The sequence below is a fragment of the Folsomia candida genome, unplaced genomic scaffold, assembly GCF_002217175.1.
Source record: "Folsomia candida strain VU population unplaced genomic scaffold, ASM221717v1 Fcan01_Sc007, whole genome shotgun sequence".
NCBI lineage: Eukaryota > Metazoa > Arthropoda > Collembola > Entomobryomorpha > Isotomidae > Folsomia > Folsomia candida.
In genome coordinates, this window is record NW_019091199.1 from 2,890,428 (window position 1) to 2,914,095 (window position 23,668).

Genomic DNA, 23,668 nt, shown 5'->3' on the forward strand with positions numbered 1-23,668 from the left:
ACGTTACCACACAAACAAACACACGTTCCATTTATTTGTATTTATGAAACAACTCGTGTACCAAGCTCAACTTTCAAAGTCGAGTGACAGATACCAACCTCTGGAGCTCACAAGTTGATTTTTTTTTATAAACCCAATAATAATAAGCCCCTATTTTCCCATTCTTTAATCTTCTAGCGTCTCATTTTCCCATGCACTTACGTAGGAGAGAGACTTGTCGAGCAATAATGTATAATGAACGTAGCAATTTCAGAGGATTACTATTTTCGCTGGCAATTTGCAAATTGAAAGTCCTCGTCGGTTTAAATCGTTATATTTGTTTGCACAGGAGCAATATTTGTTTGGCATTTGCCATTCATAGGAGAAAGTCGTTTTGTCATTGAACATGAAACGATGTCATGGCCAAACTTGCGTAATAAATGTAATTCGAGGACTTACAAAACTCTTTAATCATTGAATCACCACGAGAGCATGCACAACAATAAACCCTCCACTTGGAAAACAAATCTTCTTTAGATAAATAATACTCTTATAAAATAGTCCTTGAGATTCTCAGCATATAAATTTCTGGGGAACATTCATATTGAGCGAGGATAACATGGCAGCAATTATTTATATAAACAAAATCATTCAACTATTGAACCACTTTCACATAAATTGTCTCTTGCTAAATTTAAATCATGTTCGAGAGGAAGAGAAATTTGAATAAATTCATGTCTCATATTTTGTTGATTATCGTCATCACTGCGAAAAAAGGAATCTGTTGTTGTGGGAGGTTGTCGAGTACTGTTCTTCGTGGGTGAGGTTGGCGGCAGGAGCAGCGGAGAAGGACCAGGTAACAAGGACACTGTTTCTCCCTCCACTTCTTCCGACGGCTGGAGTAAATGCTCATGTTCTGGACTTTGGTGGCTGCTTGAAGAGTTCATCAAGTTTATGGAGGACACTGAGTGGTTGAAGTGGGAGTTGGTGAGATAAGAATTAAGGTTATTGGACGGTGGTGGAGAAACTACTCTTCTGGTTGGGCTGGGATGATAAGGCGGCGGCGGAGACCCGGTGGCATCTGAAATTAAGAAAAAATATAAATGTATTTGTATCAGGATCTGATATGGTTGCCTTCCTTGATTTCGTGTCCGAGTGAAGAAGAACCTGGATGTGTGTACCTATTGATTTCCTGGGTTCCTTAGAGATTAGGAGGAGTGGACATGTGGAGTGACTAGGTGACGGACCGCATGACTGACAGAGAGGACTAATTGGACGACTGGCTGGATCAATCAAGGAACCAGGCGTGAGCTTGATGGCCTCGTCGTAATTGGGAGGGGGCAACTCTCCAGCCGCCGCCACTATTTCGTAGTCAGGAGGTTTAGAAGGCCGGTAGTTGTCCGGTGACACGAACATGGGGACAGCAACATTGATCACGTGCACATCCCCCGTGGACCTCCCGCTCAGCGAATCCTCCTGGAAATAAATGCAAACCCAATCAATCCGCCAGTTCGTACACATTATTGGTTGGTTATTTTTCCCAATGAGATAAATGCAGTCCAAGTAACACTATTCAACCGTCACACGCTGCACAGATCCTCGCACTTCATGCCGAGCCATTCTCCACACAGCTTTCACAAAGAGTTTCAGAGCAAACTTCTTCTGAGTCAGAGAGCAGAACTTTTACTCTCAAAGAGATGACGGTTGCATGGAACGCCTTGAAATAATTTTGCTCAAGTTGTGAATATCAGTTCTTTCTCTCTCCCGTTCCCTCTTGTGCTTGTGCATAAATGGGTTTTGAAGAATCACTGTCAAAGTTTGCACTACTGTCTATTAGCCGATTGTTGAGAGTGAGACATGGCTGTTATTTTAGTGCCCATACGTTTTCTCCTCAGCAGCACAATCGGAGTTGGCGAAGCACTCTCTGAGCTGGTCCTCAGAGGAAATCGCTCTGTTTCTCATTAGCCTTCTCCATTTCTTCAGACTTGTTTTATTAATGTGACTACTCCACGTGCCCCCAGCTATTTGCTTAGCCGAGCTCAAGAACAACAGTCACCAGGGAGCGAACCATATCGTATCATTCTCCGAGAAAAACGCAAACTTTCCAGTCTCAAACATGTTAATGAATGCTGGGCAGTCGATTAGCATGGCAAAACTACACGTGTATGTACGTACATACTACTCCCTGTTCCTCGATAAAGCTTTCAACTTCATGTAATACGTAGGAATAACAAAAACCGTTCTACTTAGGAATAAAAAGAATGTAATGTGAGTTTAAAAAAAAATCTGCACCAATCATAACGGCAACAGCTCCTTTTACATACAACTCTTCACATAAAGGTGGGAATCTAGCGTTCTTTCTTCAGATCTGTATTTACGTAACCCAGCAGTCGCCAGCCGTCCAGAATAATCGAGCTGTTTGCCAAACATAAATACAAGACTCTCATCTTTGAGAAATTGGTTAAAAGGCTGTACGTGGTGAAAGCTGACTCATAAAAGGTCCCAAATAGAAGCAGTCCTCCGCATCTGTATGTATGTATGAGGTCCAAAAGGATCGAGTTTTACTCAAATTGAGAGTTGGTTTAGAGGGAGAGAGGAATAATGCGACGGAAATAATTCTCAACTTGTCAAAGAAAAAAGTGTCACTGGGGCGTCACTCGAGTTTCCTCGAAAAGTCAATTTGATACTGTTTGAGAAAGATGAGACAGTTCCGACTGAGTAAGCAGGCGACCCACAACATCAGGGAAAACTTGTTCGTTTATTCATTTCCTTCAGCGACATCCGCTTCCTTATCTGTCCCACCAGCCAATCCCGTCCCCGCTCCCCTCATCAGCAGACGGGACGGGACCAATATCACCCACTTATCGTCCCTAATATTTCAGCCCGATCCAACTTTTTCCACTGTAGTAATTACCTCTCCATAAACGTGCTCTTCTCACTAGGTGAAGAACTTTTGGTGGGAACGATGGGATGATGCAATGTGTTTGGCGACGCTTTCCATGCAAGCTAAACCAACAGTCCAGGTGCAAGGGCGGAACTTAAAACGAATTAGAGTTCACTAATACGAGAAAGGAATCGTCTAACTCATTTTGAGATTTGCATTTGCGTAATTCTGTATTCAGATTATGCAAATATAGACTCGTCGTAAGACTGTTTCAACTGAGCATTCTTTCTTCATTCTCACTCGGCCCAATTGCGTGCTTGGTGGGGGACGACTTGACAAAGTCCTCCTTCATTGTAAAACTATTCGTTCGACGAATCTCCACAAAAACCAAAGTGAAAGTGAAGAAGGACAATAATGAGGGAGTAATATGGAGAACCGTGCATAGACAATTAACAATCAGTGGCCAAGCTGTGGCGATGGTGGTGGCGACGGCGAAAGTTGTTCTGTAGAGTGTGGCTAAAAGTTGGAGGCAGGAGTGGCAGGCAAGAGTGAAATATGTGGACTTGTGCATAATTTATGCTGCTATTTGTCCACCACACCATATGCCATAATTCTCACAGGCAATGAGCAGCACATTGAATTTGGCTGTGTGCGTTGTTGGAGAAAGTCGGGGAGCAGTAGAATGCTGACACTTTTGTGCAAATAAGGACAGGCTGAGGGCTTATTGGGATTTATGCATATGACTCGAACTCTGACTTGTGGAGAGAAGAAACCCCAATAAAGGGGGATTTGCCCGACATACACAATTATTACCAAAATTGAACCCGCACAACTGCTGCACTGACAGACAGACTCTTGGTCTGAACTCGATACAAAGTGAGACTCGAGCTCGTCAAGTGGATCTTCGGAGAGTCCCACAATCTCACAAATCACATTATTATGTACACACTTCATGCGACGACAAAGCAATAATTTTCACGTCTCCAATTCGTGGCAGACGTTCACACATACGTATCTAATATGTGACTGCGTTTGTCACTCATCGTCAGTCAAAAAGTGTAACGCTTTATTTGGCCATGTCAAACACGAAAAGTCTGACGAAAGTCAGATTGCCATCAGAATGTTTCAAGGGGACAGCGACGTACGAATGGCTGCATTTTCGATACTGTGGTTTCTCTGGTGGTCGACAGTTCCTCAAAAGTCCAGCCGTACATGTGCGCGACCATTCTTAATAATAATAGGACACGTCTTGTTTTCTTTCCCCTCGAACCCTTCCAGCTCACCCAGGCAGAAGGCCAACATGTCAGGAAGTGAGTTTTCCGCTCTGCTCAATTCGATGCAAAATTCATCTCATAAAAGGTAACTATATTGTTCCATAAAAACGAACAGTACGAAGCGGAATGAGGGTGAATGTAAGCGAGTGACCTTTCCGTCGTCGTCGGGGAGTTGATAGCTCATCTATTCTCAAGTGTCAATGGGGAAATGACAACCATTTTGCCATAACGGCAGCCATCAAACTCAACCTGAGAAGGGCAATTTCCGCCAAACTTCCTCCTCGCAAAATAATGTGGAAGGAGTCGACGAGAGAGGAGGAAGATAAATGTTGGTTTGGGAAGTGCGAATTGCAGAGGCGATTGTCAAGGCAAATGTAAAAGTGACGACCGAGGAGAGGAGCTACACACACATATGCGATGGAGGTTATTACTTATTGCGTTCGCACGAAACATGGGACGGACGGGTGGGGTAGCACAGCGTCGAGGAGATGAAAAAAGTTTGCATTTCTCCAAGGCTGGACTTTCCCTCGTGGAGTGCAGCTGGGCCCATTCCAGAAGGACAGCACCCAGAACAAGAGAGCGAAGAAGAGGGGATGGCCAATAAAAAGGAATGGTCGTGGCAGATGTTTTTCTCCCCAATAATCATAACATAAAGAGAGTTGAGGCTGTAAAAGTGAAAGGGCAGGAAGGAAGAAAGGGAGGGAGGCAGAGTGGGTCAGCGGAGCACGGTTCGGCCCGTGGCTGGAGAAAGTGCCAACTTGGTAAATTGGCGGATTTTTTGTCGAACCTACGTTGAGACTCGTGTAGTGACCGCTCACTTGGTCTTTATCTCGCTGCTGGGTCTGGTAATCTCCTTTCCTTTCATTTTGTTCCGGATCCACTCAACTCGTCCACTTCTTGAACCAATTCCAATCATTATTCCTCTCCGTCAAAGAGGATAATAATTTCCAAACACTTTCTCAAGTAGTTCGTTCACAAAGACGGGGAGGAAAAAGTTGGATGTGGGTCCGAGATTTTCCAGCCTGCCTGCATTTCTCTGAAATCTGATTTGGATCTCCAGTCAACAGGAAATAGCAAGCTATGTATATGTAGCAAGCTGGGTCGAGGAAATAGAGGGCTGCACACTGCTGCCCAAACTTTGCAACTTGTTGTAAAACTTATCATCCGCTCGGTTGGAGAGAGAAAGAGAAATAAGAGAGGAATTTAGATCTGTTGAGAAAGTTGCACGGTCCTACACACACTTTCTCCTTGTGAAAGGAGTCAGCTCAATGTGAGATTGTGCTAAAAGTCTCAAAAAAGGTAGAAGAACAGAACTGATGATGATGGCGATGGCGATACCCATCCAAACGTACGTACGGATGCACAATACCCAGAACGATGGTGAAAGCGGTGCACGTCTGTAAGCAAAGATATGGGGACACACGAGCATAATTTAGATTTCCTATCGCTTGAAGGGATGTGATTTAGGACGCAGCAGCCCCCGTTTAATGCACACATTTGCATCGCAAACGTGGAATGAAAAATATTCTCAAGCAGCTTATTCACATAATGGAATGGAAAAATAAACGAATCCCGCAACAACATTGTTGACTCAGGGAACGAGAACATTAGCGAGAATTCAAATACTATGTACACATTTATCGTCGTTGAGAATGCATTATGTGCTATCTCACTTTTTGGGTCTTGCGTCCTTCCATTGTATCATTCGGATTGGAAATATCGGAAATATCGGAGTAGCACATAATACACTTTCAGTAATGATAAGTACGAATGGGAATGTTATTATTTAGAGAACGGGCCGAAGTTTGTCTACTTACGTGAAACCAAGCAGTGTTTTCATACGACTGCAAAAGACTCATCTGAATTCAAGATAGATTTCAAGTGAATCCTCGGAGACAGATTCCTCAAAATAGAATATGCGATAAGGACCGGAAAAAAGAGGGGACGTGGAGAGGATGAGAAAGTAAAGTGATTGCATTTATCCCGATGAAACGAATTTGTTAAATCGAATCCCAAAATTTTCATTGGAGCACTTTCCTCCATCCTGAAGTAAAAGTAATAGTTTTCAGGAATCCGCCGGTCGGACTCCTCCAGCTGCATGACAAGTACGTGGAGGGAGCAACAATCAAATGAACTCAAATGCGCTAAGACCAGGGCGTTTTGGAAAACGTGAACGGCATGAGAGTCTGAAAATTGGCTTCACTCACATGAGCAGATAAAGAAAGAGGCTGACACAATATTTCAAACTTTTGTAGAGGAAAAAACAGCACTCGGCTAATTCTCCACCCAGAAGAGGATGGAGGGCAAAGTGACTTTTTTTAACATGATTGACTCTCGCACAAGATACTTTAAGGCTTAATCTAATTCGCAAATTCCGAAACTACACCATTTATTCTCTCAACAGTCTTATCACATCGGGATGGCAGTTGGTGAAGCAAGTCAGGAAAGTAAATAAGTAAAAAATGTGAACGCAAACCTCGAGGGAGGAGAGATGGCCGGACATTGGTCGTCCCAACCAGCGACACATGGCCAAGCAAACGCAGAAGGATCCACTTATCACGGACGCAACCCCCAAGTACCGCAATGGGTCGATGTAACTGTTACCCTGTAATTATAAAACGACATCCATTAGTCAAAGTATTCCCAGGTTGTGCCAAGAACAACTGAAAAACCATATATGCTTTTTACTAGAGAGAATGAGAACATGAAAGCATAAATTAAACTCTCATCCCCAGCATTGCGCGGACAGGATAAATGGAAGAAATAAGTGCAAGCACCTGCGAAAACCTTGTAATCGAATAAGGAAACTCCTCCACTTAAGATTAGGAAATAAGTCTTCATGAATTTAAACTACCGATGCATTGGCTAAATTGCTGGATCTGAGAGACAACGAGGTAAGATAAGAATGTAGTCAGGAGGAGGACTCTGGTTCTCCACTTCAATCCTGCTTTAGGATAAGTTGACTAGCAATTGAGGAAGACAACGTAATTTAATGAAATGTCGTGAAATGGGCCCAATTTTTAGACTTATTATCCACCCTACATACATATGTACCTAAGACAAGTATACACAAGTTGTTTCGCATTTTATTAACATCTTTATCCTGGGTTTCTCCTGAACGACTCGTGACTGCGTAGTCATAATTGGACAATGTATAAAGTTACTTTTCCTTGGGTACATTACTCGATTACATACACCTGAGCGCTGCTTATATACATATAACCAATATGTGTATGTATGTACATGTTGTTATTCGACGGTAGTTTACATATGGAGTTCTGCAGAATGGTGGTTGCGGTTGGGAGGAGGGGTATCGAATGAGGAATTTAACTAGATCCGATTCGGGGCTTCTTTCTTTCTTTTTGTATGATGTGGAGTGAAATTGGATCAATTCGGTCGTGGATAACAGGGCAAAGCATCACTTTGCCCAACCAACAACAAATCAACAAACCAAGAAGAAAGACATGGAAATATTATTGGGTTCTCTCATCTTGTGCTTGACTCGAGCTGTTTCGAGCTTAGCGACCCAATCTGGCAGGGAATTCTGCTCGAATGCCTCTTTCTGCCAATGAATGCTCTGTTTGCTTTCAAGAAAACTTTCTCCGAATCACTTCTCGCAATGCAATTGCTGCAATCTGGACAAGCGAGTCGGCAGAGCGCTGTCTTCGTTAATCTAAGTAAAACATGGCTTGTCTTCTCAGCAGATCAAAGAGTTGGCTAATGCGGCAGTCTCTCCTTCTTCTTCTTCTTCATCATCGCCACCACCACCTAAATTACAGCGGATTTATTGACGTCAACTAGTTTGCAATAATAACACTCGAGTTAATGCAACGTCCTTCACAAGTTGATTCTGATCGAAATTGAAGTAGCAACAGCAGTGCATTCGTGAGGCGAGGCGGAGGGCCTAAATGGAACAAAAGTTCAATTTGTCCTCACACGATCCTGTGTCGCAAGAAATCCCTCCCCGTGAATATTGGGTTGGACGGACAGCATGTGGACAGAACTGTGGAGGCTTTGTCTACAACCACATTGTTATGGTGGCAATAAGTGGTCAGCATTTTTTAAACCCACACCATGTCACATAGCAATATATCCGATCACGAATATGGACACGCCACTCTGCGAATTTATTTTCCAGCCACATAAGTAGCTCAATTGTACCCCACGGTTCACCACATTTAATAGCCAGCCACACGTACGTGGGTATCGTTGGTGGCTCATTTTTTGTTGGTTTAATAATTCAAAAGAGAAGAATGGACCCTTGCCTGAGCAAATCCCAGCCAATTCAACGTCGCTCCAATGCACACCAGCCCGATTCCGTAGCGATACGTCTTTTGAGTCCGTTTTTCAATGGTGTCGAGGAGGGAGGCGGTGGACTCGTGGCGTCTGTTGTACGAGTGGTCACGAACGAGGTCACGGCCGTGACCGTTGAATCCAACCATCATCTGGTCCCCACCAGCGCCCCCTCCTCCCACCCCCTCCAATAGTGGATCAATCTTCCTCCCGGCCTTCTTCTCGCCTTTGGCCTGGAATTCAACTCGATGTCCTTCTTCGTCGCCAAATCGCTGTCCTCCTCCGTCTGCGGATGAGTTTATGCGTTTCTTCCCTCCTCCTGCAACCAAAAAGATATCATATACGAAACCCGAAATTAAATTAGGTCGTCTCATTGCCCCTTTTCATACTCGCTCTCCTCGCCTTTTGAAAAAGCTGTCTTTGAGCCTCGGCTGCTGATTATTATGATCCAATAACGCCTAATGGAAATTTCTGAGGACACGGTATCATCAGCAGCGTGATGATTGTGAGTAGGATGATGTTAGAGCTAAATAAACAAATGGTAATGCACAAAGAAAGTGGGTTTCCCACAACGCATATCTTCGTGTGCATATTACGTCTCAGAACATTGAATTCCGATAAAGTCTGCTTCTCCGTCGTAAACTATGCAAATCTAACAACTTATTACATTCCGTGCCAACCATTTTTCCTATTTTGGAATTTCAAAGAAAGACAACTTGGATCAGTCTGCATAGTCGTCGTAGTGAGCGAAGGCAATGAAGGGAGAGCAGACCCTCAAAGACATGAGGAACTTGAGCACATGGAATTGGAAATTGACGTAAATTGCTACAGGGTGGGTGGATGTGGGGGAGCATCTTAAGAGCAAGCCTGCTATTTATCATTTCCGACTCTAATCATTTTCGAGTCGCACATCTTTCCTTCTCTGAACCTTTCTCTCCTTGTGCGAGAAAGATGGGCATGGTCAGAGTGAAAGCATTTCAGTTTGCAGCTGACTTGAAATCCGCTTCGTTTTTGCGGCCGTGCGGACTCTTCCTTTCTCGCCCGTTCCGAGAAGAAATAATAAGTGACAGACGGAAGCTGACAGTTGGCAAAAGTAATGACATGAAAGCACCGTTTGATCTTTGTACTTTGACATCGTCTCTTCCAAAAACACCGTCGTCGCCCTTGAATGATGTCAGGCCGGTGGGGCTGGCCGATGTGACTCTTTCTTCCTTCGTGTGTCACATTTTCGCATAATTCCAACCTACGTACGAACCAACGTGCGCGTTGAATATATAGGCCGACGGAGAACAAAGCTGCCAACCAGCCTAAACGTGTAGAACTATAAAATCTATTTACACGTAATATTTACTTTGTGCTTGTCTGTTTGAATTAGTGTCGTCGAAAACTTTTGTCAACCTGTCACTCAAATTTGCTGCTACAAAATGGAAGACAGTTGTAGGAGCTTGAAGCCAAGAATATCAGTGGCCTGCTGGACACGACTTCCCACTATACGTACATATGCTCCACCAATTACCTTACATCAACCATATCCAATACACCTGATCTAAACCAACCCAAGGCTAATGTCGTTGTATACATTTATATATTTATGACATATCTCTCAAAGATATTATAGTTTTATCAACCCGAAGCCGTGCAGTAATTGTAAATTGATTGTTTCATAACTTGCTTCATCCAAATGGCGGTGGACAACAAGAAGGACTTTGTTAGAGTCAGAGGGACTGCATGAGATTGAATCTGATCGTTACTCTCGCCCAACAAAATCTAAATTATTATGGTTTCACTCATCAAATGCTTTATCTTGCTCTCCATCTTCCAACAGAATTTACTGTACATTTCTTGGGACCATGTAGCACTGCTGGGCCAGAGCTATAAAACGACAGGGGAAAGTAAACAATTAAATTAAGCTGGAGGGATGAGATGGGAGCCAGCCAACCAAGATTATTGCGGACGCAATAGTCTTTGTGGGGTATCTTTCACACATACACAAATGTTGAGTGTAGTTCCCAGTCCTTAATTGCACCAAAATGAAAGATTATGCCTCATTCATCCCGAGAAAACAGAGGCGTGTAGTGCCATCAAGCATCCAACCAGGATATGCTTTCTCCCCACAGAAGAGCCTCTCCTCATTCCAATCACGACGAATGATCCCAACCCGACGGACAAAAGAAACTTGCTGCGTGAAGGAGAGAGTACAATGAAATTATAATGGAAAACTCTTGCTAGTCTCCTCATTCTGACAATGACGACGATGAATAAGAGATGGACGGACGTGCACATGTATCTGCCTGCACCACATAATACACCGAGGGAGGAGGTGGTCGTGGAGATTAGGGGATGAAAACACGGTGTAAGTCGAGAGACTCAAGTGGTTTTCCTACATTCTAATGGCACAATAAACTGGGTGGAGATTAAGGGACAGGATTAAATGGAGAGCACGCTTTTCAATCAAACCAACGAAGAAGAGTCGCAATCCAATTTCATGGCAATTGATCACCTGAAGTGATTAATTCCTCCCGTCACCCGAGATCCTCCTCTAACAATACCCCAATAATGACCAAGATATGCATCGTCATTTTGCTGGGATTTTTTTTCTTGAAACCGAGAAACAAAGGAAGAGCAGGAAGAGAAAGAAAGGGAGAAAGAAATGATTCAGCAATCTGTCATTGTAAAAGCCTTCTACATACGTGCCACATGGTTCGGAAGGCCCCAAATGGAAATTCAATGAGGAATTATCCACACCATGCAGCCTCCGCCCATGTGTGTGCACATCAGCGTCAAGCGAAGAGGGAATAATGTAAATAAAGGAGTCATTATAAAGTGGCACCACTAACCATGCTTCACCCGATTAGATTAATGTAAATCGCAGAGGGAAATAATGCCAAACGAGGAGGAAAGAATCAATCCGAGCTGATGATTTGTCGTTGACGAGGCCACGGTGGCATTATTTTATGCATGGCGTCCCTTAATTCTGCCACTGCGCTAGCTTCCAATGAACGCCTTTGGGTTGAGATGAACAAACTGGGCCATGCACGACCGAGACTCACTCCATCGCAAATGTAGTATGCATAGGAAGACGATCCTCTCAGCTTTCTCAAACTTTCTCCTCGCCAACATTCACCCATTCACACCATTCAGCAAAACTGGCTGATGGTGAAAACTCTGATCTGCACCACAACCAAAATCCTTTTGTGTATCCTCCACGTTACTTACTCGTGACTTGGCCATGAATCTCAATCACAGATCAGTCCTCTCAAAGAACAATGCAGGCAGAGCGGAAGCCACAAATTAAAGAAGTTTTCAACTGCACCAAGCAAAAAAAAATCCTCCTCAGGCCATTAAGACTTTCTCAGCAGAATCCCATTTCCGGATTTATGTACTTGCAGCAGTCAACTCCCAAGCTATACAGTTCTCCTGCCATCGTATAAAATGCACAGGCACTGCCTAAGACACATACTTCCCCATCAGTATAATATGCTCCCAGTAATGGTTGACGCATTACGTAAATATAAATCATTGACAACTAAATAACACTCCTCGCAGAAGAACTGAGAACAGTAAGACGAACGTATAGCATCAAACTACATAATGGAGAGCGCTTGTTGTGGAAAATTTGGAAAATTTGTCATTTGAGTAAAGAATAAGGAAGTAATGTGTGTATAAACAAACAACAAAAGTCCATCATGCACACTATGTACGTATGTATTATATTTATATAGGGCACAAATCCAACTTAGGAACATGCAATTTAAAAGTTGCTTCAAAAATTGCACGTCGTTTATTCTGAATTGAATGAAATTGCACGGCCAATTGAACATTCGTCACTACCATCATCATCAAAATTTGCAAGGATCGCGACATGAACGACGACGATGAGTGAGTTGTGTGTGCGGAGAGTTGTCTCAGTTTGTATGTGTATGTATGTCGTTGCTCCGTCTCACTCTTACTTTTTAGAACCCACAAAACTACTAAACCAAATAAGAATCTGTGCAATTGGGTCAGCCAACACTGACTGCCACAAGTGCATTCACTACGAATGCTTCTCACCAACTTAATCAACGATGTACATACGCAGCCCCATGAAAGAAATTGCAGTTTAGGTCGTGTATTCCAAATTGCAATACATGCCGAAAAGAGTCGTTACAGCCTAAACTAACTAACGGAACGGGCCAGCTCAACATAGAATATGGTTTAGATAAGGAATGCATGCACCGTTACGGTTATTCTAAGGTAACGGCAACTGCCTCCTGCTCTGCTGCAGGAAAAATTTAGCAAATCACAGCAATTTGTTATATATTTATCAGACCTCTATTCGGCTAAACTGGCTCAATCATTTAATTTGTGAGCTCGTATATCTGCACTTCTAATCTACAGCTTCGCCATCAAACAAAGTGTTGGCTTGGCAGGAATGCAGAAGGAATCGTATCGTAATCGTATGTATATAAAACTGCGCTCTGGAGGTTTGTAATTAAGAGATAATTAAAATCGTCCGAATCAAGGACCCAATTTCCATTCACGACCCAGTCAGTAGTATAGAGAGGGAAGCTATAAATGTGTGAGGCTATATATTAATCTGACCGACGATGACCGGGTGTAAATTAGTCTAAGTATTTATTAACTTGCAAACAGGTACAAACAATTAAATCATGCCGAAATATGTTGATTGTATGTAATACGCTATTCGTCGGTATTGGTTTTCCGCTATCACCGGCGCCTTTAAAGAATTGTTTTCTTGTCTTTTTTGTAAAGAAATAATATATGATATCATCGCACAAGACAAAACTCATGGACGAAAGGCAGTAACTCGACTATCGTAGTGTTAAGATCGTCGTAATACTGCATAAAAATTCTTGTCGCCAAAAATGCCAACGTTTGAGCAGCATCTAAAGTAAGTACGACTGACGGGTATTAGAAATGTCAAAAAGAATCGTAATTTGAGTAGGATGGATGATGATTCGGGTGGTGACGAGGATTCGTTCGATGAAATGGATATGAAGGATCACCAATTGTAAGATGATTATTATTCTTTTCACATACTTTTCTCCAAGATTGCAAACCCTGAGCAAAATTACTCTGGTGAATGTCAAGTCACAATCAGGATGGGAATAAAATATTTGATTCAACACTAGATCACGACAAGTAAAGCTGCAGAGTCGTCTCACTATACCACGTCGTCTCTAATCACAAAAGATGATGATGAGAAGATCCATCCGTGTTGGAGTTGGCTGGTGTGCAGATGAAGCCCCATATAATTTATGACTTGTTTTTCAACTGTACATAACCACATCACACAATGTCTTGGCTGGCACTTATAATGAGCAAAATGCACAAATGCAGCAAGAATCGCTTGTTTAATTACGCCCCTCAATTTCTATTTCGTTTGACCTCAATGAGTTGATAGCATATTCAGATGCAGACTTGCACGCTGTACAGTATCCCCGTTTTGTCTTTAATCTTCCTCATTAACAACTACATATATATACAAAAGTTGTGGCATTTGACACTCCTTCATCTCTTCATTTATTTGGCCAGCCTAATCCTTCTCCGTGTAATTGACAATTGACAAAAGTGCTGATAATCATGTTTGCATAAACTCACAAACTGGAACTATTCTCACACAAAACCCTTTCATCAACTGCCAAACGTATCTGCATATCCTCGACCAACTCGGATTAATACCTAATAATAATAATCCTTGGAATACGTATGGATGGATGCGGAGAGGTGACACTAAACATGATAAATGATGCGCTCCTGTCGAATGTCGACTGCCTACTATATTTACTCCCACGGAGAAGGATAACCATGCAGATGAGACGATATGCATATGTAGCAGGTAACCTGATCAGTGGAGAAATCGTCTTTAAAAATCAGCTCAAAGTCTGCCGATTGGTAATCTGACCTCAATTCCAATATTGTCATAGGTAAGTCAGGCTTGGTCTCACCTCACTCACTCACTGGCAATGCAGAATAGGAAATCGCATGCAAATGACGATAACACTACTTGAGGCAAAACTTAAAAGTAAATTTGACAGCTTCAACCACCCACCCATCGCATACATACATAAATATTCACGCTTTTTTCCTGCGTTCGAGAGGAGTGTGTTCTCATCTCGAGCAAGGATTATTGCACCAAGAAAAGAAAGTATACACATGTCAGACGCGGTCACGTACCTTTTCAACGTCGCCCTGTTCTCTTGAGTTCCTGAGATGCGTGAGAATGTAAAGGGTTAAGAATAGATAACCCGTAACTCAGATACAGCTGCTCCTCTCCTCTCTGGCACGAATTGTTGAGACGATGGGTGAACTAGCAATATTATTATCGCTACCAACAGGTCAATCTCCCCTGGAAAAAGAAATCCTCACGAAAAAACCGTAGGTGGGTGTAGAGAAGAACAATAATTGTATGTACATGTGTACTTCACGGAATTTACTCTCATGAATTAACTAGCCACCGTAAAACACCAACTCACACACACAGTGAATCAAAAAGAGAGAGAGAAATGAATGAGTGCTGAAAGACAGGAGAGGAAGAGCACGCAAGGAGAAAGACCTCTTGACGTGATTGTCAACTCATTAAAGGGAAAACGTCGACCAACTTTGAACAAGGAGAGTTAAGCAGATGAACGCGATTATCACTGCTGCTGCCACGAGAAGAAGAGATGAAGTGAGACGAGGGGACGACGATTGTCATATATTTGCACAAAGAGTTTCCTTAATGGTCTCCTTTAATCGTCCATTGCTATTCAAATACTGCTGCTGCTTTCTTTGACTCTGGAATGCAGACGGCAGTGATGCCTGCCCGTGTAATGGGCTCTTATGGACAGAAGAAGGAGAGAGTAGTGCAAAAAGATAAGACACAGAGTGAGTTCAGCCAGTAGTTGAGGAAGTAAGAAGTAAATGGGGGATAGTTTTGCGAGATCAGAGAGAGTTGACTATGCTCCCATTCGAGGCTTCGAGCAGACTGAGAAGAAGTTGAGAGTTCTGAGGTCTATGTATGCATGTAGTCTTCTTTAGCACGCTCCTCTCAAACTGCACACACCAGTCAACAATCAATCCGCAATCCACAACTTCTTCTTCTTCTGGGGTTCTTTAAAAAGGCAGCGTCGGCAAGTTTACTTCTTGAAATAACTTCTTGAAATAAAGGACAAAGAAAGTGCGGATTATACGAGTTTAAAAAATCATGCCAACTTTTGCATTTTATTTTCAGAGGAAAAGAAGCCACCTGCCTCCTCCAGTAGTCGAGTATCTAGGGTATCTAGTTGCATGGCTGGCTCATGGCTGGATGCATGTTATGGTTGGTGACCATGCATGATGGGAATATTTCTGCAGACTTGGAATATAAAAAAAGTTTGCGAGTCTTCTGGATTACCGTTCCTATTTCTCATTAACTTTTGATTTATGGTGGATGATGGAGAACGGGAAGATGGAAAGGTTTTTACTGAGCTCTTCAGCAAAAAGTACTGTATTCGCAGCAGCATTTAATATTTCATTTATGATTTTGTTCATGATTTTGTGTGTATGAATTGTTCCATGATTTTGTGTCTGTGATTTTAATCTTTTATGTATGAATGTATTTGTATGAAAATTGGGCATTAGTAGTAAGTATGTTAATTTATCGATAACAAAGTCTTTCCAAGTTCAAGAAAACTGTGTACGTGTTCGTTTTCCCATTGGCTAAAATAACGAGCAATGTGAGTGGTCAGTGGGCTGAAGCTATAGTGAAGAAGTGAAGTGATTTTTGGGATCGATTGTTCTGCCCAAGTCAGTCTTTTTTTGAGTCTCAAGTCCACTTCAAGTCTTTGTTGGGAGTCGGAAGTCTTGGGAAAGTCTTTGTTTGAGTCCGTTTCCGAACCAATAGTTTTAAGACTCCAGTGACATAGCAATAGAGATTTTTTTATGAATTGATTTGTCATTGTAATTGAATTGATACCGAAATTAAACCCTGTCAGCAATAAACTACTACTAATTGGCCAGAATCCACGAATTGAAATAGCATCTCATTGTGCTGGAGAGGATTTCATAGTGGGGGGCAGATTTAGTGGGGTTAGGATCGAGGGATAAATAGTGGGTGTAGTCGGTTCCTGAGTAGGCACATAATAGTGTAGATATCTGCTAAATTTTCTGGTCTCGCCGTCCCGAATAAACCGTCCAAGGAGCTACGCCCTCTTGTACCAGCCACACCCATACCCTGAGGGATCCATCCGCTACTGACAGGCGAAGTGTCAGCCGTACATCGCTGGTTTGTGTTCACCAGGATAAAGATTGGACACAATTTCAGGCAAGCTGTTGTTCCGATTCTATTTGTATTTTGGATAAAAGTTAATCGCGGAATCGCCGTTATTGCTTACTAATTTCCGGTTCAACGAGCTGCCGACCGAGTCACGTACCATCCCGTCAAGAATTTACGCCTGTCAGGAATTCGTCCGCTACTGACAGGCGTTTTGTCAGCCGAATATCGCTGGTTGGTGTTCACCAGGATAAAAAAGGACACATTTTCAGGCAAGCTGTTGTTCCGATTCGCATTTGTATTTTGGACAATAATTAATTGGGGAATCGACGTTATTGCTTACTCTTTCTCGGTACAATGACGACACCAACTAACGAGACAGTGGATCTGCCGGAAGCGACGACTTTTCGCAAGTCACCGAGGGAAAACGCCGGAGTTCCGCCCACTCATCTTATGCGCGACTTCGTCCTTGACCCAGCCGCGAAGAAGAAGAACACGCCCACCGCCGTCACATCCAAGTCTAAACCCAGCAACGCCAGCAGCAAGAATGAGAGCCGCAAGTCCAAGTCGTCGCACCGCAGCACCCGTCAAGCTCGCCAAGCCGAAGTAACAGCGGCGCAGAAACTGTCCGATATATGTAAGGAAAGGGACGACAAGGAGAAAGAAATCAAGAATTTAGAACTGGACCTGGCTGAGCTGCTGACAAAGATCAACAGCAATACAGACATCATTAAAGACCATGCCAAATACGACGAACCCTCAAGACTAGCTGCAGAATCCCAAAATCAATCGTATCTGCAACAACTACGTCAAATGGAGGCAGACATACGGAGGGCTACAACTAATCTCGAATTCGACCAACGAGATTACATGCGAAGAGAAGCCTTGGTCAGAGCAGAATTGGACCTGGCCAAGTTAGATGCGACCGACGACTCTGAGGAGGGCGGCGGAAGCAGTGATGATGATTCAGCCGAACCATCCGAAGTGGAGAAATGGGCGGAGAAAACTGTTCTTCACATCCCAGCCGACCCGATGGTCAAAGGGAAAAGCAAGAGTGGGTCAGAAAGAGAAGGTGGAGCAGAAGGCGACGTGGAGGATGAGAAGTCGGCCAGCGAGGCTGAAGAGAAAAAGAAATCATCCCCTCGTCACAAGAAAAAGAAGACCCATAGAAAGTCCAAATCCAGTCCCAACAAGTTCAACCTTGAAGATATCGTCTCAGCCTTAGCCAACGCGATCAATGGAGCAAGTCTCAAGTCCTCTCACAAAATGTCAGACAAGATCCTAGCTCGTCAAGTACAGGGAAGAGACCTGCCGTCTTTCTCTGGTCATCCCGAAGAGTGGCCCGGTTTCGCTGCAGCGTTTGAAACCTCCACCAGAAACTGTGGCTACAACAATGCTGAGAATCTCCCCCGTCTACAGAAGTGTCTCAAGGGAGACGCATACAAAAGTGTGCAATGTTTGTTGGTCGACCCGGACGGGGTGCCAACCGTGATGGAAAAACTGAAGATGAGGTTCGGTCGCCCCGCACTCATCATTGAGTCGATGATACAGAAGCTGAGAGAAGTTCCGCCTGTCAAGTTGGACCGGTCGGAAACTTTCATCGACTTTGGAATCGCAGTGGACAACTTGGTGTCCACAATTAAGTCCCTGAAGCAACCGCAACATATGGGAAACCCGACATTGCTGCAAGAGCTCGTCAACAAATTGCCGTTGATGACCCAAATGGATTGGAGCCGGTCACAGAAGGATGACTCGTCCAATCTAGAAGATTTTGCCAAATGGATTGACAGTTACACCCAGGCGGCGTGTAAATTGTGCCCCACCAGAGCAGAGAATAGTACCCAACGAGAAAACAAGAAAGGAAAGAAGCCGGAACGAGTCTACACGGTCAGTGAGAAGAATAATTCTGGTCAAGGGAAGTGGGAGAAGAAATGTGCATTTTGCTCTTCATCCCACCACCAACGAGATTGTCCCACATTCGTCAAGTCTGATGTCGACCAACGTTGGACCATGGTAAAGGGAAAGAGGGTATGCTTTGGGTGTCTGGGGGTCGGTCACAGATGCGGAGACTGCCGTTCTTCGCGACCATGTGGAGTAGATGGATGCAACGTCAAGCATCACAAACTGCTCCACCAAGTAAGATCCAGCCGATCAAGAGAAAAGGAGAAAGCAGCAACAGAAGAAGAAAAAGAAGAGAACGTTGTTCTTCAAACACGGGGGGAGTGGAATGAAGTCATCCACATGATGAGTCCTGTACAAATTGAGGGTCCGAACGGCAAGATTGAAGTCTTCGCCATTCTTGATGGCTTATCATCCATTACCACCATGGAGAGCGCAGCCGCGCAGAAATTGGGAATTGTGGGATCGCCAGTTCCGCTCACGATCAAAGGGTTCAATTCTACGAAGACGTATCAAAATTCCCAAGTGATTGACGTCCGTTTGCAAGCGACGAATGAGAAGTACGCCTGCACTTTAAGAAATGTGAGAACCGTTGAGAAGATTGAGCACAGTCAATCCGTGAAGAGATGTGACTTGTCAAAGTGGTCACATCTCCAAGACCTGGACATCCCGACCTACAACAATGCAAAGCCAACAATCCTGATTGGACTGGACCATCCACAACTCCATGTCCACCACGAATATCGAACCGGGAAGGGGAATAATGAACCTGTCGCGGTCCGAACTCCTCTTGGGTGGATGATCATGGGAAGACTAGGTCAATTTCGCCAGCAACAAAGCCACACCATGTTTTCAATGAGTGAAGCCGATTCAAGCCTGCATCAAATGGTAAAGGAATATTTTACCATCGAGTCATTGGGGGTCAGCGCTAGTCCAGCAAATCCGAGGTCCACTGAGGACCAGAGAGCTCAACAGCAATTGGACTCGTCTCTACGCCGCGTACCAAACGGATGGGAGGTCGGATTACTGTGGCGTGATGATGATGTCTCTCTTCCTCTCAGTAAGCAGATGGCATTGTCAAGATTGAGGACAATGGAACGGAAAATGGATAGAGAACCAGAATTTGCCAAACAATACGAAAGCAAGATAGCTGAATATCAAGAGAAGGGTTTCGCCAAAAAACTATCAAAAGAAGAGGCAAGTGTCGAGACGGGGAAAACATTCTACCTACCACATTTTATGGCCTTCAACCCAAAAAAGCCGAACAAGTTTCGTTTTGTTTTTGATGCGGCAGCAAAAGTCCAGGGTAAAAGTCTGAACGACTTTCTCCTCCGTTGTCCAGACAAGCTATCCTCCCTTCCAGGCATTCTGCTCAAATTTAGAAGATATCCTGTCGCCATCACGGCAGATATTCAAGATATGTTTCACCGGGTCCGAGTGAAGCATGACGACGCCCAGGCACAAAGATTCTTGTGGAGAGGCAAAGAACGAGATCGAGATCCCGACGTGTATGAAATGGGGGTCCTAATTTTTGGGGCAACGTGTTCGCCAACTTGCGCCCAAGAAGCGAAAAATAGAAACGCCCTGGAATATCGACAGCAATATCCCAGCGCATGTGAAGCCATTATAGACAAGCACTATGTTGACGATTTGTTGGATTCTGTCACGACCGTGCAGGAAGCAGTTAAACTTTTCCATGAAGTCCGAGAGGTACACAGCAAGGGTGGATTCAACCTTTGCAACTGGCTGTCCAACTCGAGGGAAGTAATGCAAGAAATCCCAGAAGAATTGAGGGCAAAATCCGTAAAGAGTCTGGATTTCTCATCCGGGCAACATGTGGAGAGAGTTCTTGGCCTGTTTTGGAGGCATGATGAAGATGCATTCACTTTCTCCCTAACGTATTTAAAAGCTCAATCCGATGTGCTAAAAGGAGGACGACTTCCATCAAAGAGAGAAGTCTTGTCATTGGCCATGTCGTTGTATGACCCTCTTGGATTCTTGTCGATCTTAACCATCCGAGCCAAGATGATTATTCAGAAATGTTGGACCTCTGAAACTGGATGGGACGATGTCATACCCGAGGAAACACGAGAATTTTGGAGAAAGTGGCTGGAGGAGCTGCAAAATATCACCAAGTTCCAGCTACCACGATGTCTCAGTCCAAATCTGTCCAAGTCCCAGGACAACCAACTCCACGTCTTTGGAGATGCAAGCGAGGAGGCGTATGGGGCCGTGGTGTATTTGAGAATGATTACTCCCACCGGGATAGAAGTCTCACTCATCAGTGCCAAGGCGAAAGTAGCACCAATCAAAGTGGTGTCCATTCCCCGACTCGAACTGCAAGCCGCCGTGTTGGGGACAAGATTGCAAAAATTTATTAAAGAAGAAATGTCCATTCCAATCAACCGAGTCGTATTCTGGAGCGACAGCAGCACCGTCATACATTGGATTCGCTCAGACGGAAGAAGATTTCAGCAATTCGTTGCTCATCGAATTGGTGAAATTCAAGAGAATACTGAAATTAAGGATTGGAGATGGATACCAACGAACGAGAACGTGGCGGACGAAATGACACGAATCGACAGCAAATGTGACTTCAGCGTCAACAGTAGATGGATTCGTGGTCCAGAATTTTTGAGAAAACCGGAAGAAGAGTGGCCAGTCGAGAAACTGAATCCTCGTACCAGTAATCACGAGTGGGAGCTGAAGAAAGTCATCATCCATGCCATGAAAGAACTCCAACCCGTTATCGACATATCCCGATTTTCAAAATGGAAGAGATTGCTCAACGCCACAGCCTACATGCTAAGATTCGCCAGGCGTGTAAGGTCAGCCCGTAAGATTGTCGAACCAGAAGAATTTGCTGCTGCTGAGAGGTGGTGGTGGATTCAATGCCAACGAGAATGCTACCCGAACGAAGTAGCAATACTACAACAAGGTCACCCACTTCCAAGGACCAGTCGTCTTCAGTCACTTACCGTGGGACTAGATGAATTTGGAGTTATGAGGGTCCGTGGGAGGCTCGATAATGCAGACATCCCAACATCAGTTAGAAGTCCAGTTGTGTTGGACCCGAAGCATCCATTTACCATTCTGCTACTGCGCCACTATCATCAGATCTGTGGACACCATGGTCACGAGCGGATCGGAAATGAAGTTCGACAACAATACTTCATCCCGTCCTTACGAAATGCAATACGCACCAGTTATGCAAATTGCCAGCAATGCAAGAACGAACGAGCCACGCCACAAGCACCGGAAATGGGTCAACTGCCGAGATGTCGAGTTGAGATGAACGTCCGTCCTTTCTACAAAACTGGATTGGACTATTTTGGACCGATCGACGTTGTAGTCAAGAGAAGCCGAGTGAAGAGGTACGTCGCCCTCTTCACCTGCCTAAGCACGAGAGCTGTGCATTTTGAAATCGCAGGGTCGTTGTCAACCGACTCCTGCATCATGGCAATCCGACGATTTGTATGCCGACGAGGATGTCCGAGTACCATTCAATCAGACAATGGTACCAACTTTCATGGAGCTAACAATGAGCTCAAATCAGCCCTCGCCGAGATAAATCAAGATAAGATGTATAGTTTTGTTTGCAACAACAGAGGAATACGGTGGTCATTTCTTCCGCCGTCAAGTCCGCATATGGGTGGAAGTTGGGAGCGGATGGTCCGTTCAGTGAAGAAGGCAATGGGGTCCGTACTACAGATGAAAGACTTATCCGAAGAAGTCCTCCATACCGTACTGCTCGAGGCGGAGCACACGGTGAACAGTCATCCACTCACCCACGTGGCGGATGATCCCGACGACCCCGAAGCCTTGACGCCGAACCACTTCCTCCTCGGACAATCCAGCAACCTGCAACCCGTGGGGAAGTTTACTGATTCAGACATCATTTCCCGGAAACATTGGAGAATTTCACAGCATTTGGCCAACCAATTTTGGCGCAGATGGGTGAAGGAATTCCTCCCGACGCTACTACGCCGCCAAAAGTGGTGTCAAGTGACTCGACCCATTCAGATAGGAGACGTCGTCATTGAGGTCAATCCAAACTTTCCGAGAAACAGTTGGCCGAAGGGGAGAGTTGTGGAACTCTTTCCAGGGAAGGATCAAGTGGTACGAGTCGTCTCCGTCAAGCTAAGCAATGGACACATTTTCCGTCGTCCGGTCGCCAAGCTCTGCATTTTGGATGTGCAATCCTCTCATCAAGACAACGACAAGAATAAGGACAAACAAAGTGCTGCGACAAAGTGATTTAGGTTCCTAAATGGGGGGAGTATGTATTCGCAGCAGCATTTAATATTTCATTTATGATTTTGTTCATGATTTTGTGTGTATGAATTGTTCCATGATTTTGTGTCTGTGATTTTAATCTTTTATGTATGAATGTATTTGTATGAAAATTGGGCATTAGTAGTAAGTATGTTAATTTATCGATAACAAAGTCTTTCCAAGTTCAAGAAAACTGTGTACGTGTTCGTTTTCCCATTGGCTAAAATAACGAGCAATGTGAGTGGTCAGTGGGCTGAAGCTATAGTGAAGAAGTGAAGTGATTTTTGGGATCGATTGTTCTGCCCAAGTCAGTCTTTTTTTGAGTCTCAAGTCCACTTCAAGTCTTTGTTGGGAGTCGGAAGTCTTGGGAAAGTCTTTGTTTGAGTCCGTTTCCGAACCAATAGTTTTAAGACTCCAGTGACATAGCAATAGAGATTTTTTTATGAATTGATTTGTCATTGTAATTGAATTGATACCGAAATTAAACCCTGTCAGCAATAAACTACTACTAATTGGCCAGAATCCACGAATTGAAATAGCATCTCATTGTGCTGGAGAGGATTTCATAGTGGGGGGCAGATTTAGTGGGGTTAGGATCGAGGGATAAATAGTGGGTGTAGTCGGTTCCTGAGTAGGCACATAATAGTGTAGATATCTGCTAAAAGTACTGTTGTACAATACGGTTGGTTGGCTCGTTTCATGGGGCTACGATATCTGAGATGGGATCATGTAGGATCTCTAACACCGCCGCGCCGCCACAGCCCAACGTGTAGCAAAAGGTGTGCACAGAATTAGTTGTACCTCAAACCTCTGACAGAGCTGGAGTAAGTC

General features: G+C 44.0%; 2 protein-coding genes across 2 annotated transcripts; one reads left to right on the top strand and one right to left on the bottom strand.

Moving 5' to 3' along the window:
* Positions 1–422: 422 nt before the first annotated feature.
* On the bottom strand, positions 423–15,373 carry LOC110852501. The gene is made up of 5 exons (XM_022100589.2): positions 14,608–15,373; positions 8,403–8,749; positions 6,614–6,742; positions 1,161–1,455; positions 423–1,060 (listed from the first exon to the last, which is right to left on the bottom strand). Exons 2-5 carry the CDS (start codon positions 8,580–8,582, stop codon positions 627–629), a joined length of 1,038 nt encoding a protein of 345 aa, XP_021956281.1. The 5' UTR covers positions 8,583–8,749; positions 14,608–15,373; the 3' UTR covers positions 423–626.
* Positions 15,374–17,020: 1,647 nt separating this feature from the next.
* LOC110852130 lies at positions 17,021–22,819 on the top strand. The gene has a single exon (XM_022100110.1). It carries the CDS (start codon positions 17,021–17,023, stop codon positions 22,817–22,819), a length of 5,799 nt encoding a protein of 1,932 aa, XP_021955802.1.
* The last annotated feature ends 849 nt before the right edge of the window (positions 22,820–23,668 follow it).

What these genes read in the sequence shown, in the direction of transcription:
- LOC110852501 (XM_022100589.2), bottom strand. Translation starts at nt 8,582, where the DNA reads ATGATGGTTGGATTCAACGGTCACGGCCGTGACCTCGTTCGTGACCAC. An exon ending in GCCATCTCTCCTCCCTCGAG is followed by an intron (nt 1,456 to 6,613) that starts GTTTGCGTTCAC and finishes ATTTATTTCCAG; the next exon opens with GAGGATTCGCTGAGCGGGAG. An exon ending in GGAACCCAGGAAATCAATAG is followed by an intron (nt 1,061 to 1,160) that starts GTACACACATCC and finishes TCTTAATTTCAG; the next exon opens with ATGCCACCGGGTCTCCGCCG.
- LOC110852130 (XM_022100110.1), top strand. Translation starts at nt 17,021, where the DNA reads ATGACGACACCAACTAACGAGACAGTGGATCTGCCGGAAGCGACGACT.